Below are 18,351 nucleotides of genomic sequence, written 5' to 3'. Positions count from 1 at the left end.
AAATTTTTGAACTGTTATTTTCTCTCTTAATAATCTATTGTAGATTGCTGAAAAACATCATGTATTGTTCTCAGTATAATTTTAGTTTTTCCTTTAAAAGGTTCTGAACTATGTAACCATTAATGATACTAACAAATAGCTTTACACAAAACATCCAAAATATATAGGACATTTTGTAATCCCTACCTGTCTAGAAAAACAGCATCAATTTAAATAAATAAAACACATTGTTGTCCCATACATTCAATGTCATGTCATGGTGAATTGGTAATTGCTAATAGAACACGTCATAAACACAAAAGATAGTTAGTCGACCGTGTTCTCTGCTGTTCGCAGCTGGGGAAAATAAAACGGGAAACCGGCAGAGGGGGAGGGGCGTAAAGGCAAGCGGGAAAACTGCAAAGCTGAATATAAAGAGAGCAAGCGAGAGCGTGCTTATTTACTCTGGGGTAATTGAGAGAAGCGGGTGGTAGAGTCAATTAGCATTTGGTTCAAACCCCAGATCAACCCAACTAATGACTTAAACAATAGCCCAGTGCCTGCACTCAGTCAGTGTGAGAGAGAATGAGAATGCAAGTAAGAGATTTTTGTAGAGAATGGCAGAAATTGATTGTGTTAATTTATCTGCCAATAATCAGGCTTGTTACGTTCTCGCTGCCCAGAAGGAGGCCTTACTAGGGGTGGTGGCTAATCAATGCAGCCGATAAAGGCCTCACCCACTAACAAGAAATGAGTTAATTAATGTTATCCAATTAATCTCTAAAGGAGGGAGTGAGAATAAGACTAACTGAGAGAGAGTGTGTGCAAGAGATTCCCTAATGTCCAACTCTGATAAATACATACAGACTTTTCATGTTTGATTTGTCCATTTTTCTTGATTTATTTTCATCTTTAAGAAGGAAAGCTGTTTCATTATGGATGTTCTGTTTAGTTTCATTTTGTGAGGCGTTTGCCTAAACCTTATGTAATAAAATAATTGACATGTCTCTTATAGAAAAGAAAAAAAAAAATATTTTGCTTTTCCCTCATTGTATTTCCACCTGTAAGCTTCCCCTGAAATATTAATTTGTAATTAGGGATGTAATTATCCCTTTATAGTGGTTTGTGCTCTCATTCATATATATATATATATATATATATATATATATATATATATAACACACACACACACACTAGGATTTTCATTAGGACTGGTTTTCAAATCACCATGGGGACATTCACCCCCTGCAGTAAAAGGAAAAGTCAAACACAGACTAGAGGGAGAAACCCATTGTCCTTGTGTTTAGCCATGGCTCAGGTTAGGTTCCACTGTTAACCGCTTAGCAGTTTGAGTGTGTGAGCTAAACACTGGGTGAGGTGCTGAGTGACTCGCCTGTGCTTCTCTTAGTGAAGAGGCTGAATAAACAGTAGTGGAGTGGATCACTGTGTCTCAATGGCTTACTATTGATCTTTGTAGAAACGCAGGGCATTCCCTAATTTATAATCAATAATGGATCAATGCTGCCGAGCGTTCATGTACTGATCTCTGAGCCGAGCAGGAAGTGCTGATGAGGTGTGTGCCGAGAGTGTGTATAGAGTCTGTTAGCCCGTGTGAATGCATTTTATCACTTCATTATTGGCCGGGCTGACCTCACTGCCCTGATGCGGCTTCATATGCTCTTTCTTTGTGTGAGATGGAAACAAGCCAGAAGAACTGCACAGCTTTGATATAAGGATGTTTAATCAGTACATTTTGTATTTTATAGCTATAGAAATTAGTTTTGTTTTTTTTTTTTCTTTTCTAAAGCAGTTGCTTTGAAAATTCTCTAATTATTATCTGAATGATGAGAATGGAAATATAAAAAATGTGTGAAATGTTAATATTTATTCATCATATAACCTTGCTATAAAATTAGTTGTATTCTCATAATACATACTAAATACATTCCTCATCCTCATTCACAGGATCAAATCCATTCTTAATTCTTACCTTCCAGGTGTTTCCCATTTTGCAGAAATCTTAAATATTCTGACACATTTTATTTTTGCTCATAAGATTCAGTCATCAGCTATTTTCTGGATATATGAGTGCAGACTCACTTGCTTGTCCCTTCCATTCAGTAGTTCCATTATATACAGTTCCATTCCATTTCTGTTTTTCTTATTTTATTTGACAAATATTTTCCTTTTTTCCCCAAAATTAAAATGCCAAAAAAAAAGACAAGGATTACCCTAACTGCATGCCAAATCCTTGGCCAGCCTTAGTGTCTGCATGTGTGCACATGCGAGTGAGTGTGTGGTGGGTGAAGTGGAGCGTTCGTAAGCAGAGCGGATTGGACAGTTTCAGGTTATGTGTTCTGTGTTTATGGCTGTGTAGGTCTGATAGGAAATCAATAGCATGTCTGTCAGGATAATTGGCGTTCAGCTGGCCTCTCCCTCCCTCTTTCTTTCCCTTCTTCATAACAATCTTCTCTGAACAACTAGAAGATGCCTCAGCTGTGCTTTGATTGGTCTGTTATGACAACCCTTTTGACTTTCTGTCTCCTCTGGCTTTCCCGTCTCTAATCCTTAAACACCTACCCAAATCAGCTCCTCTCCTTTCTTCCCTTCCCCCATGAATGCAAACAATCGCTCTGTCAAGGAAGCAGAAAGCCAGAAAGCGGGGTGGGGGTGGGGGGGTCTGTGGTGAGAAGGTGACGTCCTGTGTGTCCTGAGGCAACGTGTCTTGTCCTTCTGCAGCCTGGCCAAGGCTTTTAGACACTGAAAAAGGACAACAGAATATATCTGCTCCCTTTCGTGCAGGTTTGTTTGGGTTTCAGATCAGAATGTTCATTCTCTGCCTGTTAATATTTCTCCAACATTGCAATGGTTATTGTGAAGGTAAACGCAGATAACAGCATATGCATTTTTACATTTTTTATTTTTTTTATTCGTGGAGTCATTAGATCTTATGTTGTCAAAGTTCCTTTTACATTTATTTTGTAAAGGGCAGAATAAAGCAGAAAATATACTGACTGTGTAAAAGGTCTTTTTTAAAGGATTTTAAAAATCCTTTAAAGATCCTTTTCCTGTTAAGCCTGTTGCCATTTTCAAAGCCTTGGCTGTTCCTCTAATTTGTGCAGTGAAATGGACTCTGAGTGAGTGACCCTCATGACCTCTTCAGCATTATCTCCCTCCTGTGACTTTCAAAGCCCCGACGGTCAGATGAAGCACTGCTGACACGGCTGATCTTCAGCTTTTCTTTCTCTCCATCGCTGCTCTCCTCTCTCTCTCTCTCTCTCTCTCTCCTCCCATCTCTTTTAAGCATTAGGTGTGTGCAGTAAAAAGCAGTAGCTAGTCTATATAATTTGTGTGTGTGTGTGTGTGTGTGTGTGTGTGTGTGTGTGTGTGTGTGTGTGTGTGTGTGTGTGTGTGTGTGTGAGAAGCCTGGCCCTCATAGTGTAGGGTGACCCCTATAGGTTAAATTTTGCAGTCCAAGAGCACAAAGACAAAGGAAGTCAGAGGGGCTGTTTCTTAAATTGATGATATTTTCTACAAATAATTCTATAATTCAGGAAAGGCTTTCACAGAATAAATACTAACCAGAAGACTAAAACAATACACTGTCAAGTTGCCTGTTGGTTAGATTGTCAACATTTCTCTCTTTTTTTTCCTCCCTACTCCCCCACGCCCACCCCTAGGAGATGTGAATGAGATGGAGTCACCCACTGAGATTACTGTTGACCAGGAGGACCGGACCAAACATGCAGACACAAGGGGGGAGAAAACGGGTCAGGAATACCTCTAAATGGCTTTTGTTATTCATGCAGTATAGATTTCAACCTCTTGCAGTAGATGGTTTTGTTTAAAATAGATTTTAATATGAGAATATGAGGTGAAATGTATTTTGTGTGTGTGATTTCTCCTTAGGAGTATCCATTCATGAGGAAAATGGACAGAGTGAGCCTTATGCCAGTCCCAAACGCCCCAGCTCTGCACCTGGTGAAACAGATGACTCCTTACCACTAAAACGGCCTCGAGCACAAGAGGAAATTTCCTCCGAACAGGTTAGAATGGAGGCAAATGAGACTCAGAAAGCTCCGATTTGGGGTTTTGTTTTGTTTTTTGCTCAGTTTTTGAGAATGGAAACATTTTCTATATTTTCTGACACACTGATGTTGCTCATGGTGTCAGAAGCCTGTTCTCAGTCATGCTGCAGTGTGGCCTCTCCTGCGCCCTCTCCCAGGTGCGGCAGTGCCCATTCTGTCGATTTTGTCATGCTGATCTTGGCCGTCTGCGGAGTCATGTGATGATCCAGCACGCTGTCCAACCCACTCTCCGCTGCCCTCTGTGCCAGGAGACTCTGCGCAGCGTCACCCTGCTGCGCACACATCTCACGCACTTGCACAGTGTGACTGCAGACTGTACGCAGAAACTCATCAATACGGTGAGAGGCCCTGACTGAGACCGAGGGTTAAGCCTCAGCAAGTGTGGCCCACTGCAGAATCGGCTCTAGATTTCTAAGTGCGGTATTAACAGATGACAACCTCCTGTTGTGCATCTAGTTAAACTCAGCTGTAATTGGCAGGTGGGCTGCACTGGCAGGGCAGGATGCATAAATGCACACCAGTCACAATTTATTTTTCTTGATGGAACTTTGTCACAGTACTGCATTGCCCTCCCTCAACCCACTTGATTCTAAATGAAACATTGATCATAACAGGTTAGCAATACATATAGTTAGTAGTGCTGTAAGTTTAACCTATATGTAATCAGTAAATAAGGTCTGTGCATAACATGGGCACATTGCAGATTTATTAATATTCCTTTTTTGACATGGAATACCCTGGCAAATGAGAACTTAAGATTTTTTTTATTTGTAATGACAGTCTTTAGGGAAATACATGGGAACAAATTTAAAATAAGCTATAACTTCTAAACCTACAGATGTAGAGGCTTGTTTGTTTTTCCTTTAACTATTTTTGTTAATTCAATGGCAGGCTTAATAGTCTCCCAAGCAATGTGGCATTTGCCACTCTGATACATTTATGCTCTTTATGCATTTATGCTTGTGCCAGTGTTGGTTTTGTGTGAGGGCCTTTTGTCCTTTATTTACCTCTGCACTGAGTATTCATCTTTCTAGTTCCTTATGTCTCCCTCCCCTCCCAACATCATTTCTCCCTGCTGTCACCCCCCACCCCCCCACCCCCCAATTTTGTCTAAGATAGGGTAATGAAAATAATTGAGCTTCATTAGTCCTGATCCGGTGCTAGGTGGTTCTCGTTATGAACTGTGCTTCCCAATTATGTGCTCTAAATTAAATGTGACCTTGAGAGGGTCTCTTTGCTTGCCTCCTGTCTTCTAATGAAGCACTTTCTTGAAATGGTGTGCTTTGTGATGGAAATGGCAGCCATTTTATTTTTGTTGTGTGTCTTTCTGCCTCTCGATGTCTGAATGCCCCAGAGATCTGCCGATTTGCTAATTTTAAAAGTAAAAGGATAGAAGAATAGAGGGGTAAATAATGTGGCTTTTTGATCTAGAGTTGGCTCAACACTTTGAGATGGCTTCCTAAGGCTTCCTTTCACACTTAACCTTTGAACCCCCGTAAGTGTTGCTCCATGACTGCAGCTTCATTTTGCAGTTTAAATTAAGAGTCCAGGCTTTCCCAGCGTACTACAAATGAATGCATACCTGTTACTGCACTACTAAACAGGCTGGCATGTAATGGCATAGTTGTAACTTATAATTCAAGTGGCTGAATAATGAGACTTTGTTTAACATATATTTATATTTTTCACCCACTCCTACATGGTCAGGTGATTGCCTCAGATGTGCTGCCAGAAAAGATGTTCTTACCAGTACAGGGCTCCAGTTCCCAGCAGACAAAGGCAGATTCCAGTTATAATGGAGTGAAGAGACTTGAGGGTAGGTATAAGCGCAGTCTCGACTCAGCAATCAAGAGGAAACGATACAGATTCACTATCTGCATGAATGGAGTGGAGTCCTGGGAGAATACTGAGTAGAAGTGCCTATAAACTGTTCATTTGTTGACTTTGTGTATTGCCTCCCCAAAAGTGTATAACTGAACCAACATTAGTGGTACTAAAAGAACAAGTCAAGCATACACAGAAAGGTTCATTCTATACTGCAATCCACCAGTAACTGTGCATTGGCCTTTTTTGTTGTATCAGTTCTGTGCTCTCACACACATTTTATGTTTGGAATTAAAACAATGCTTCAGGGTTTTAGAGACGACTTTCAGATAGGGGTAAGGTTCCAGAGATGAGTTGATATCAGTTCTCTTTTCTTTCATTTACACACTCTCTACTTTGCATAAACATAGTACAGGTTAACACTGCCCCAGGACTGTTTTTCCTGTTCTCAAGGCTTACCAGTTACTTTTTGTTACCCTAAAAAGTTGTATAAGAATGTTATAATTAATGCAAATTTAACTCAGCGTGGGTTATTTATATTGTATATGAATACAGTAAGATGTTAAATTAGGCATAAATTAGTTGAATCTTTTTGTAGTAAAAAAAAGTTTTAAAAAAGTAAAGAAGGAAAAATTAAAAAAATATTGTAGTTGTTTTTAACAATAAATCTAAAATATTTTGGTTTTCTTGGCTGTTAGATCAAGGTGAAGGTGAACAAGAGAGAATCACTACATGTCAAACAGAGATATCAAAAAACCCAAAGCCGCACTTAGAAGATGCAGAATCCACCAAGGAAAACACTGCTGCTTTCCCCTGCTGGCAGAAAGGCTGTAACAAAGTACTTGCGTCATCCAGTGCTCTCCAGATGCACATCAGCCAGTTCCACAGCCAAAGGCCGCAAATGCCGATTTCCGATCGCCATGTCTACAAATACCGATGCAGTCAGTGTAGCCTTGCCTTTAAAACTGCTGAAAAGCTGCAGCTGCATTCTCAGTACCATGCCATCAGGGCTGCCACCATGTGCTGTCTCTGCCAACGCAGCTTTCGTACACTTCAGGCGCTGAGGAAGCACTTGGAAACAAGTCACCTAGAGCTGAGCGAGGCCCAACTGCAGCAATTATGTGGCAGTCTGCTGATGACTGAAGACCTCCTGAGTGGTGAAGACCAAAGTCTTGGTGAGGAACAGGGATCATTTGAAGAGGAGAGAGTGAAGGAAGACGAAGAAAGTGACATGGAGGAGAAATCAAGCCCTGGAGACAGTTATTTGAGTTTACTTCGAGAAGATGTTGAACCTAATGCAAAGCATTTTGTTATGCCTCAGAGAAAAGGCCCAAATGTGTCAACAGAAAAATTTTTGGATCCATCAAGACCGTTCAAATGCACAGTCTGTAAGGAATCTTTCACACAAAAGAATATTCTCTTAGTCCACTATAACTCTGTCTCACACTTGCACAAAGTTAAGCGTTCTGTGCAAGATTCTTCTGGCCTGCCGGAGTCTGTCAGCAGCAGCACTGACCACAAACCCTTCAAATGTAGCATTTGCAATGTAGCTTACAGCCAGAGTTCTACCTTAGAGATTCATATGCGATCTGTCCTACACCAAACCAAAGCTCGTGCAGCCAAGCTTGACTCATCAGGAGCAAGCTCAGTTTCCTCTAACCCTCTGCTTGGTAAGGCGGTTTCCTTAACAGAGAGTACATCCAGCTCCCACACAGCCTTGAAGTGCATGACTGCTGGGACAAACATGAGCTGTACCTCTTCAGCTCTTGATCAACCTCAGCTGAACCACCAACAGAGCACTGAAAACAATGTCATATCAAGCCAAAACACCTGTCTTTCCACGATGTCTGAGGAGTACAAGAAGAAGCAAACAGTAGACACAGTGGCATCAACCACAAGGCAGCATAGATTATTACAGCAGCAGTTACAGCAACAGCAGTTAGTACAGGCCCAAGCTCAGATCCAGCAGGAGCTCCAGAAGAAAGCAGCCCTCCTCCAATCCCATTTGTTCAATCCAGCGCTACTTCACCATTTCCCTATCACAACAGATGCTCTCCTTCCACTGCAACAGCAACAGCAGTTTCTGCTTCCCTTCCTCATCCCAGGAGGGGAGTTCCAGATCAATCCTGAACTAAACTTAAAAGGCTTAGGGTTGAACCTTAGCACAGCAAAGCCAGTAGCACCTGAAGATCCCTCTGAGACATTGCCACAGAGTAGCCTTATCTCTGCCTGTAAACAACAACAGAATGGAGATGCCGCTTGTGCTCGTAACCAGTTACTGTCTCTGGTTCCTGAGGAGGAGGTTCCTGTTCCTCAAAATGCTAATTGTGTGACCTTTGATCTTCAAAGTAACAAACGTGTAGATGAACAAAGCAATAATAAAGCAGCCGTGAAGGTTCATGAGCCAACCTTTCATGATGGTATTGATGGGTTCAGAGCACAAGAAGATATTGAAGATGAGGTTTTAAGTAGTGGAGAAATTTTGAGTGAGTCAATTCCACCACGAGTAGCTCATGATGCACCTGGGAATGTTTCGAAAGCTTTGCTGGAGAACATAGGATTTGAGTTAGTCATGCAGTTTAATGAAAATAAGCAACAGTATCAGAGAAATCAGGCTGAGGCTGTACCAAATGAACAGACAATGCCCAAAGAGGTGGATCATTCAGAGTTCTTTGGGAAGCTAGAGTGTGAATCCTGTGGGAAGCTTTTTTCAAATGTGTTGATACTAAAGAGCCATAAAGAGCATATTCACCAATCCATTTTTCCGATACACTCATTAGAGAAATTTGCCAAAGACTACAGAGAACAGTATGATAAACTATTTCCTTTTAGACCTGCAACTCCTGAAGCTTCGCCCCCTCCCCAATCCCCTGCTGCATCTCCACCCATTCCCACTCCAACAGAACCACCTCACCAGAAAGCTGTATCATGCATTCGTGTCTCTGAAACCATGGTCACCCCCCCTACTGGCTCCACTCCTCAAGTTCCATTAACTCCACTTCCTTTACCCATTGACTTGCCACTCTTTCCCCCACTTATGATGCATTCCATGCCTCTGCAGGCTTTGACCCCTCAACTCCCAGTACATCTGCCAGCTGTTGAGGCTGGCCTCACACCCGACTTAGCACAGCTTCATCAGCACCAGTTAACTCCTGCTCTGATGCAGCAGGGAAAAAGACCTCGAACCAGAATCACAGATGACCAATTAAGAATTCTACGACAGTATTTCGACATCAATAACTCCCCAAATGAAGACCAAATCCAGGACATGGCCAATAAATCTGGACTATCACATAAAGTTATAAAGCACTGGTTTAGAAACACACTGTTTAAGGAGCGCCAGCGCAATAAGGATTCTCCATACAACTTCAGCAATCCACCCATCACAACACTCGAAGATGTCAAAGTGGATTCCAGGTCATCCTCTCCTGAGCCTCCAAGACATGAGTGTTCTGCAGGAAAGAGGTCCTCAAGGACCAGATTTTCTGACTTCCAGCTCAAGGTCCTGCAGGATTTCTTTGATGCAAATGCTTACCCTAAAGATGATGAATTTGAGCAACTCTCAAGCCTCCTGAATCTTTCGACTCGTGTCATTGTTGTGTGGTTTCAAAATGCCCGTCAGAAAGCCAGGAAGAATTATGAGAACCAGGGAGAAGGAGGAAAAGATGAACATCGGGAGTTTTCTAATGAGCGCTATATTCGTAGTTCCAACAACTATCAGTGTAAGAAATGCAATATGGTGTTTCAGCGAATTTTTGATCTCATCAGTCATCAGAAAAAAGTGTGCTATAAAGATGATGATGATAATGAGGCACAGTTTGACCAAAATGAGCTTTTTATAGATCCTATACCTCCCACTCCATCTGAATCCTCAAGCCCTACTCCAACACCCTCAACCTCCAGCCTGTCAAATTGCATAGAGTCAAATACAGATGTAAAGCATGGAAATAAAGAGCAGTTAGATCATATTTCTGTCTCTGGTTATCTTACGGAGAGAGCAGCTTGTGACCCTTACCAGAGTTTTGCTAACACAAAACTTGAAGAGTCAAATGAAGTGCTAAATCCTCATGATGAAGAAAAGCTACAGGCAAGCACCCAAACCTGTCCCATATCCCCTCTGCAACAGCAGTCTAATGCTTCTGTGTCTCAGACAAGCCCAGTTCCATCTCAGAATTCTCAAAAGAATTTAAACTCTTTGACAAATCCTTCCCAGCAACCACAGTTAAAGTCAGTGCAGCAAATGACCCCTTACCAGTGCATTCAGTGCAAACTGAGCTTCCTTTCTTTTGAACATTGGCAGGAGCATCAGCAGATGCACTTCCTGGTTGCTCAAAATCCTTTTGTTACACCACAGTTCCTTGACCGCCCTGTGGACATGCCTTTTATGCTTTTTGATCCAGCTAATCCTCTGCTGGCCAGGCACTTACTTTCTGGAGCATTTCCACAGATACCTGCCAGTTTGCCCTCAGTTGCAGCCATTCCTGACTCAACTATAAACTCCTTAAAGAGGAAGCTTGAACAAAAATCAGGAACCACTTCTCTGGAAAATGACTGGGACAGCAATGTGGATGATCCCCAGCGGGACAAGCGCATGAGGACAACCATCACCCCAGAGCAGCTGGAGATATTATATCAGAAATATCTCTTAGATTCTAATCCTACACGCCAAATGCTTGATCACATTTCCCAGGAGGTGGGCCTCAAGAAAAGAGTTGTTCAAGTATGGTTCCAAAATACACGAGCACGTGAGAGGAAAGGCCAGTTTAGAGCTCTGGGTCCAGTCCAAGCCCACCGACGATGTCCATTCTGTCGAGCACTTTTTAAGGCACAAACTGCCCTTGATGCTCACATACGTTCACGACATTGGCATGAAGCCAAAACTGCAGGATACAGCATGGCAATATCTGGTATGACTCAGGAAAGCTGTTTACAGATGCTAAACCAAGGTGATATTTTAACTTGCCCAAATTCTCCAATTGGTAAAAGCATGGATCCATCCTCACACCAGCAGCGTCTGAGTCCAAGGCCATCAAAGGGTGGGGGAATAGATGACTTTGGAGGACCATCTATTTCAGCCCAGCAGTCTTTTGAACGTAACAAGCTAGATAACCATAAGAGTGCTTCTATAAACACAGTCCCAAATGAAGTCACAACAGATGAAGAAAATTTTCCTGTTGAGGTGAAACATAATAGTATCGATCAGTTATCTTTTAGCTCTGAGAGAGAGGCCTCTTCAGAAAGTGAAGACAAGTTGTCCTCAGGGCTGGTTAGCCCAGCAATGAGTTTCAATGCTAAAGATTTTGAAAATGATTTAATATTCGATTACAGTGAGAATTCAAGCTTAGCTGACCCTGCCTCTCCCTGTCCCGGAGGATCAAACAGTCAAAACATAGATGCTGACAGGCATGGTCAAAAACGCTACCGTACGCAGCTAAGCAGCCTGCAAGTGAAAGTGCTTAAAGCCTGCTTCAGTGATTACAAAACCCCCACCATGTTGGAGTGTGAAGCTTTAGGAAATGATATTGGACTTGCAAAGAGGGTAGTGCAGGTGTGGTTCCAGAATGCTCGTGCAAAGGAGAAGAAAGCAAAGCTCAGCCTTGCCAAGCAATTTGGCACAGAGAGCACATGTACTGAGAGACCCAAGACAGAATGCACTCTGTGCGGTGTTAAGTACAGTGGTTGTCTCTCTGTGCGGGACCACGTCTTCTCTCAGCAGCATCTTGCTAAAGTAAAAGAGGCGTTAGGGGGACAAATGGACAGGGATCGGGAATATTTGGACACTGCGAGTGTTCGCCAACTGATGTCTCAGCAAGAAGCGGATAATATAAAGAAGTTGAGCGAGGTCCTGGCAGTAGTACAGCCACAGTCTTCAGAAGGTTCAGGGGTCTTTAATCACACTACACCTCAATATTTAAATCGGCCAAGGGCTGGCAGCACATCAGCAAGCTTCTCTTCAGCAAAATCAGGTATTGTATGAGAGTTGGCATGACCTGTTATGTTACTTCATTGAATGTTTAATTTTAGATCATAACACAACTTTAAAATGTATTGTATTTTATGCATTGTTGTCTTATGTGAAATAGTTCTGAATGTATGCTTTTTTTCAATTACTCTGTATAGAGCCCAGTAATCCCCCCTCAAATGGACAGATCAGCAGGCCCAATACATCATCCTCTTCCTCCATGTCAGCCATCACTGAAAAAGTTCCAGTCAGCACAACCAACTCTGTCTTAACCCCAAAGAATACAGAGTTGGACTTGCAACTCCAAGTTTCCAAAGAGAACAACTCTGAAAATAACAGTAATCCTACTGAAAAGATTGAGAGGGCTTCTACTGGCAATGCTAGTCATTCAAACTCTCGTATTAGTAAAGATAAACAAGACTCTTTCACACCAGCTGCATCTACACCAAAATCTGGTAAGGAATATACCATGGAACCAGCTCAAATACAAGCTCTGCAAGCAGCAGGAACTACTGACCAGGCAGCCTTGCTCTCCAGTCCCCTCCTTCCTTGTCTTATGCCAGGATTCCCTCAAATTTTCCCTCCACAGATTCCTACAGCACTTCCTGGAAGTTTTCTACAGCCCATGTTTGGTATGGAAAGCATGTTCCCTTATGGCCCGGTCCTGCCACAAGCTCTAATGAGTCTTTCCCCAGGCTCCATTCTCCAACAATATCAGCACAATTTGCAGGGAGCACTGATGCAGCATAGGCTGCAGCTTCAACAGAAACAACTGCTGCAACAACCTCAGAAAGCCAAGGCTAGCCAAATCTCTGCTCTAGCACATTCTCAGGATCTTGCTCATAACAAGGAGTCTGTCTTGGATTCAAACAAACCTGGGAAAAGTTCCTCTACTTTCTCATTTGGCAACACTAAGATGGACAGTAACTTCCTAATCACCCAATGTATTGTCTCCAAAGTGACATGCAGAGAGAAAGGTAAGGATGTTGCCTTGTATGACTGCCTTGCCTGTCACATCTCTCTCAATGGAAATGAACAACTCCTTCAGCACCTGGAGTCCCCTCAGCACAGACAGAGAGCAGCGGAGCAATTGAATGCCAAAGAGCATGCCTCTCGTCTTTTACCTCACATCAGTCCCTCATCTACCTCGCAGCCAAACCCACCCAACAACCAGACATCCCTTCCAATATCACAGACCAAGCAGTCTGTACCAGAGAGTTCCTCTGCCATCTCCAGCATCTCCAGGCCAACAGTTCCGATCCCCAGCACTTCACCTGAGCAACTCACCAAAATTCCATCAACCTCTACAGCTTTATCTGGCGCTGCACAACCTGCCTGTCCTCCAGTTTCTCCATCACTACAGCTTTCTTTACCCTCAACTGTTACCTCAAGCCTAAACGGCCATGTTATGAGTTGTCATTTAAAACCAACAGACTCTGCCAGTGGGTGTTACAACAATGATGGGTCAGCAGAGGAACAAGAGTCCACATAATATATTGGAGCTAAAGGCTGAATGCTGACTATTGCAACTGTAGCTGTAATTTTGTCTGCCTTGGAACAGACTCCATTGTATTAAAAAAAAAAAAAAAAAAAGAGAGAGAGAGAGAGACAAAGGAAGATTGAGAGAGAAATGGATGGTATTTGGTGGAATAAAAAGGCAAGAGATGAGAGCCCAGTGATGGTTTGAAAAACTTTTAAAGGGACTGAATCCTGTAGGTAGGATATAACTTGCATTTTCAATGCTTGTAACCAAAAAAGTGTCAGTAGAATGTTTTCCCACATCAATATGCTGGTGAATTTAAACTTGAGAATACATAAACACTGTTTGGAAACTGAAATGTGCACAGCTAAGAACTGGAGTAGAACCTAAGATGGTTTTATGATTACTTAATAACTAACTAACCAAAAGTCTGTTTATTCTTTGTTTTAAACACACCAACAAAAAATTTTACACAATTGAAGTGTTAATATAATATTGGCTTGCAAAACTAATGCATTTTAATGTTGTCTACTCTCAGGTCAACATGCATTCATTTTGTTCTGCTACTGAACATTGGTGTTAAAAAAACAAAACAAAACAAAAATAGTTCTGATGTATACCAAGAGAAAAAATTTAAATCCAAATGACTTGTTGGAAACAAAAATGTTAAAACCTAGTTTGCTTTGTCAATGAATCTTATAAATGTTTTCTTTTTTTATACTGGACAGGTACATGTCCAGACAAAGACTAACGCAGACTTTAATTGTGAAGAGAAAGAATAGGGGGTTGGGTTTTTATTTGTTTTTCTTTTTTTTAATCCGAAAAAGTTATTGTGTTTAATATTAGATACATGTACTGACATTTTGGTGTTGCGTAGATTGTTAAATTCAAATGACATAAGTGTGAGGTAGATTTAAAAGAAATGACTTGTATATTTAATTTTTGTCAAAGACACTTGAGGTTGCCAGTGTTAAACATTTTATCCTGTCTGACCTAGTTGAACAGTCTTACTGTGCAACTGTCCCACCTGTGCTGAGCCGAGTTAACAGACCACATCTGTAAATGTCGGTGCAGATTTAAGAAATGGTTTTGTTCTCTTTAAAACTTATAGCATTTAATTTGTGCACTTAACTTTTTTATGCTCTCTAAGTCACTCTTTTTTACTTTGTTGACAGTAGTTTCTTATTCTCCTCTTGAACAAAGTAATTTTCTTCCTGAATGTTTCTGCACTTGCCATATATGATGACACCAACAACAATAATGTTACTAATGAAAACAATAACTCACAGTATTGCTTTAAAGGAAAATCCAAAGATAAAGTACCATTGGTGCATACAAAGGATGGGAGAAAACTCTTTATATTTGAGAAAAATATTACTGTTTTTAAGGAAAGGAAACCTTTTTAGATGATGGAGTCAGCTATGAGAATACTGTTTAAACTTTAGAACATTTGTGACCTCATATGTAAAACGAACAGAAAACCAAAAACCGCAAAGCCTCTCTGCTGAGAGTATAGGACATCACCGAGGTTCAGCCACTGCAGTTTGTAATATAGGTGGAGATTGTTCTGTTTACCTTGTCACTGGCTTATGTTTTTGTCTGTTTGTTTATTGTTGCTTTTATTTTTATTTGCTTTGCTCAACATGCTTGGTTTTATTTTTGGAGGAAATACAGTGTGCTGCTATTGTAGTTTTGTATTGATACTAAGATGCATGCTCGATTTTGCTTTTTGCTGAAGCTTTAATGACTACACACTAGCCAGAGCACCTGTCTCCATTTCGCTGCAGCTCTGCCCACATGCTCCAAGACTACTGTGAAGACTGTGAATGAATATCCATTAACCATGCTACTTTCTCCTCTCTAAACAACCAATGTTAACTGAACCAACAAATGATGAAAACCAATGATGTTATATTTATACAAAGTTTGCATTCCAAATATCACATTGTTGTTTCAGTGAATTGTTTTTCTTGTATTCTCCTGATTAGGGGGACTGTACCGTGTACACTCATGCCTGAGTCTGGACTTGCTGTGAGACTCCGTTTACTGTATGTGCTCCTGGAAATGTTGTTACTGTCGCGATCGCCAAATAATGTACATGTTCATTATGCACTTGTGTTTATCACGTGATTCATTGGGCTAGTGTCTCTCCCGTCCTCTCTTATACAAGCATTCAGATTCAATAAAGTCTGCTTCATTTTACTAGATCATTATTTAGCTCTGGCCCTCAATATTGTTGGTGGTCCAGTGGTGCTCAGTCATTTCTATTAAGGGCTCTTTTTCCCCTAAAACTCTTTTCTTTAACCCAACTAAGTAATTAATTAAAGGCTTAAAAATATATTACTACAAAATTCTAATATTCCATTGGGTATTGTTTGTGTATTGTAGCCTGATTAAGTGTACACTGAACTCTACTTTGACAATCTAGAGGAGACAAGCAATTGGCAAGAAAATAGGAAATCAATGGAGGTTAAATGAGACACAATCAGTGGAGCTAAGGTTTAAACTGAAATTCAAGTTCATGTGTGTGTAAGGGGGAAGCTGGCATCTTGAGTGGGCTGTGGCTTGCTACTGTGGTGAAAGAGGACGTACACTTAACTGCTTTTAGTTGTGCGCGTGTGTGTGTGTGTGTGTGTGTGTGTGCGCGCGCATGTGATTGCCTGTCGGGGGCGTATTGTGCTGGGAGATGAGGTCTAAATTACATCTCACCTCAGAATGATTTCTGCGCATCTCATTAAGTGAGAGCAGAGGGGGAGGGTTTGAACTGGGTAAGAGCGAGAGAGGAGCACTCCACTTGAAAGAGGACTAGAGGGCTTGATTGTGTTCATAAGAGAGCAGGCAGTCACAGACACTTTGTTTCAGCATCACTGCCTTCAAACAGGCTTTGAAATCAAATTCCTTTCTCATGTGATCAGGCACCCCCACAAAATGAAAGCGTGAGAGAGAGCAAAGAAAAACATTGTGAGAAAATAATGCCTAATAAAAATGAATGCAGACTGTTGAGAATTTGGAAAATGTACAACATATTGAATGAATATTCTAATACATTGGTGTAAAGCCACCAATGAGCACATGTATTTGAGCCAAGGTAATGTAAATGAATCTGTACACACCAATTATGACTTGCTGTACTAATTAGCTGTTGGCTTTAGAGAACACTGCCATTTCTAACATGAGTTATTTAGTTGTTTATCCCCCTCACCATCCTCAGAAGATAGAAATGATTCTCTGTGTTGTGGGGTGGGGGCAGTAGGAAGAGTGTCATTGGCTACTGCAGAAGGTTAATTGACTTTGCGTTTAACATGCTAAATTATTCCAGTATGCCTGCATGGCATTAGCGTTAGTGAGCCTCTCACTGCCGAGGTCAGCCCAGACCAGTCATTAATTAAACTTGTGACATTTAACCAGATGAGTTTCCTTTGAGTGAAGATGATATTATTAATATTAACAGCCTCATGTGAATACTAGCTGTAACTGACCATGTTTTAATAGTATCAGGGAGATTGAATCTTCTTTAAGAAGCAGATTTTAAAAATAGAGGGCTGGTGCTCAGACCCCCTAAGGCAACAATAAAGAGTTAAAGTAATATTGTGTGGCAGACATTTTGTGTGTGAAATCTAGTGTTGTTTGGCAGACATGTTATGGATGAGCTCTGTATGGGTTTCTCTGCTCTTAATAAGCAATGTAAGATAACAGGGTGGGGGCTGTTTATTCTACAACAAATTGCCCCAGCATTCTGAAATGGGACTAACGCTAGCCATGAGGTATGCGTAAACTAAAGGTAACTGGTGCCATGACGGACATTTTAAGGGGGCACATAAGGCTCATGAGGAGGAGTTTATTCTCTCTCTCACTCAGGGAACCCCCCCCCCCCCCCTTAATTGCATTTTCTAACATGGGGCTATAAAATTATGATTGATGAAATTTAATTTCACAACTGCTCCCTCCAACTGATCACCCACTGAAATACGGGGTGAGTGAGTCATTACCGATTGCAGGTGTACAGCAGTGAGAGAAAGTAAATAAAAAGGAGTCTGCTATTGCTGTAACTGCTGCATGACTATAACCTCCCCCCCCTCATATTAATATTGGGCAGAAAGAGACCATGGTAATGATTTCAGCACCTCTCTCTCTGATAGATGGGACTTGCTGATATATGATCTATGATGCTTGCGCAGAAAGGCCAGCCCATCTTTATTCATGAGTCTTGCAATGTCATTTTCTATTAAAGTGGCAGAACCCACATTCTCAGCTGCAGATCATTTCCACACCTTAATAGTGACACAACCTATGTTGTGCTTTTGTGATTTTAACAACCTTCCCAAGGGTCCTTAAGATCATGTGAATTATGAAACGCTCCTCAAAATGATACTTGTTTAGAGGATATTGTTTGTTTCAGATCTCATGAATGTTTTTCACAGAAGATTAGCTTTTAAAGGCATTAGCATTATTTTTCAGTTCCACCTTTTAAATACACTGGTCAAGTATACACCGTGTTGTCTCTCTCCAGTCAAACTCTTTTATTTATTATAATGATCATCTGGGAAGACACCACCCCAGAAGCTGCTCATTAGAGCTTGCTACATGATCTGAGTGCAGGGGTTGAGAGAGATAGCCAGGGACTGAACATATGTACATAAAATAAAAGCTAGAGATGTTTTTTTTTTTTCTTCAGGGTTTTTTACCCCTCTTTCTGCCTCCCTTTCTTCCTGTCTCTCTCTTTCTTGCACTGGTTTCCTGCAGTAGATGTAGGAAGAACCTGCCGCCTATCTGTCTCTGAAATGACTTTTTAATGGCCAACTGGATTTGTTCATCTATCACAGGCCTGTGTCTTTCCTGATTCTCAGATAAACTCTAATGGATACTGTCCCTAATGCTCACAGTCACCAGAGCCAGCTCCCTGGTTCATGTGTACTATTATACGTTTTATATAAATGCAATTGTTAACGTTTTTCAGATATTGGGCACTGGTTAGAAAAATATACCTGCAAATATCACACACTGCTAAAAAAAAACAA

The 18,351-nt window shown here is 41.3% G+C and overlaps 1 protein-coding gene across 1 annotated transcript in view; it reads left to right on the top strand.

Moving 5' to 3' along the window:
* Window positions 1-15,535, top strand: part of si:ch73-386h18.1 (zinc finger homeobox protein 3) — a 28,266-nt gene extending 12,731 nt beyond the window's left edge. Inside the window, exons 4-9 of the mRNA XM_026999530.2 lie at window positions 3,660-3,749; window positions 3,889-4,025; window positions 4,205-4,405; window positions 5,775-5,883; window positions 6,590-11,857; window positions 12,012-15,535. Coding sequence (XP_026855331.2) covers window positions 3,660-3,749; window positions 3,889-4,025; window positions 4,205-4,405; window positions 5,775-5,883; window positions 6,590-11,857; window positions 12,012-13,345 — 7,139 coding nt within the window. The 3' untranslated portion in view covers window positions 13,346-15,535. The remainder of the gene's footprint in view (window positions 1-3,659; window positions 3,750-3,888; window positions 4,026-4,204; window positions 4,406-5,774; window positions 5,884-6,589; window positions 11,858-12,011) is intronic.
* The last annotated feature ends 2,816 nt before the right edge of the window (window positions 15,536-18,351 follow it).

The sequence above is a fragment of the Electrophorus electricus genome, chromosome 4, assembly GCF_013358815.1.
Source record: "Electrophorus electricus isolate fEleEle1 chromosome 4, fEleEle1.pri, whole genome shotgun sequence".
In the NCBI taxonomy this organism is placed as follows: Eukaryota; Metazoa; Chordata; class Actinopteri; order Gymnotiformes; family Gymnotidae; genus Electrophorus; species Electrophorus electricus.
The sequence above is the reverse complement of the archived record's forward strand: the minus strand, read 5'-3'. Positions and strand labels throughout refer to the sequence as shown.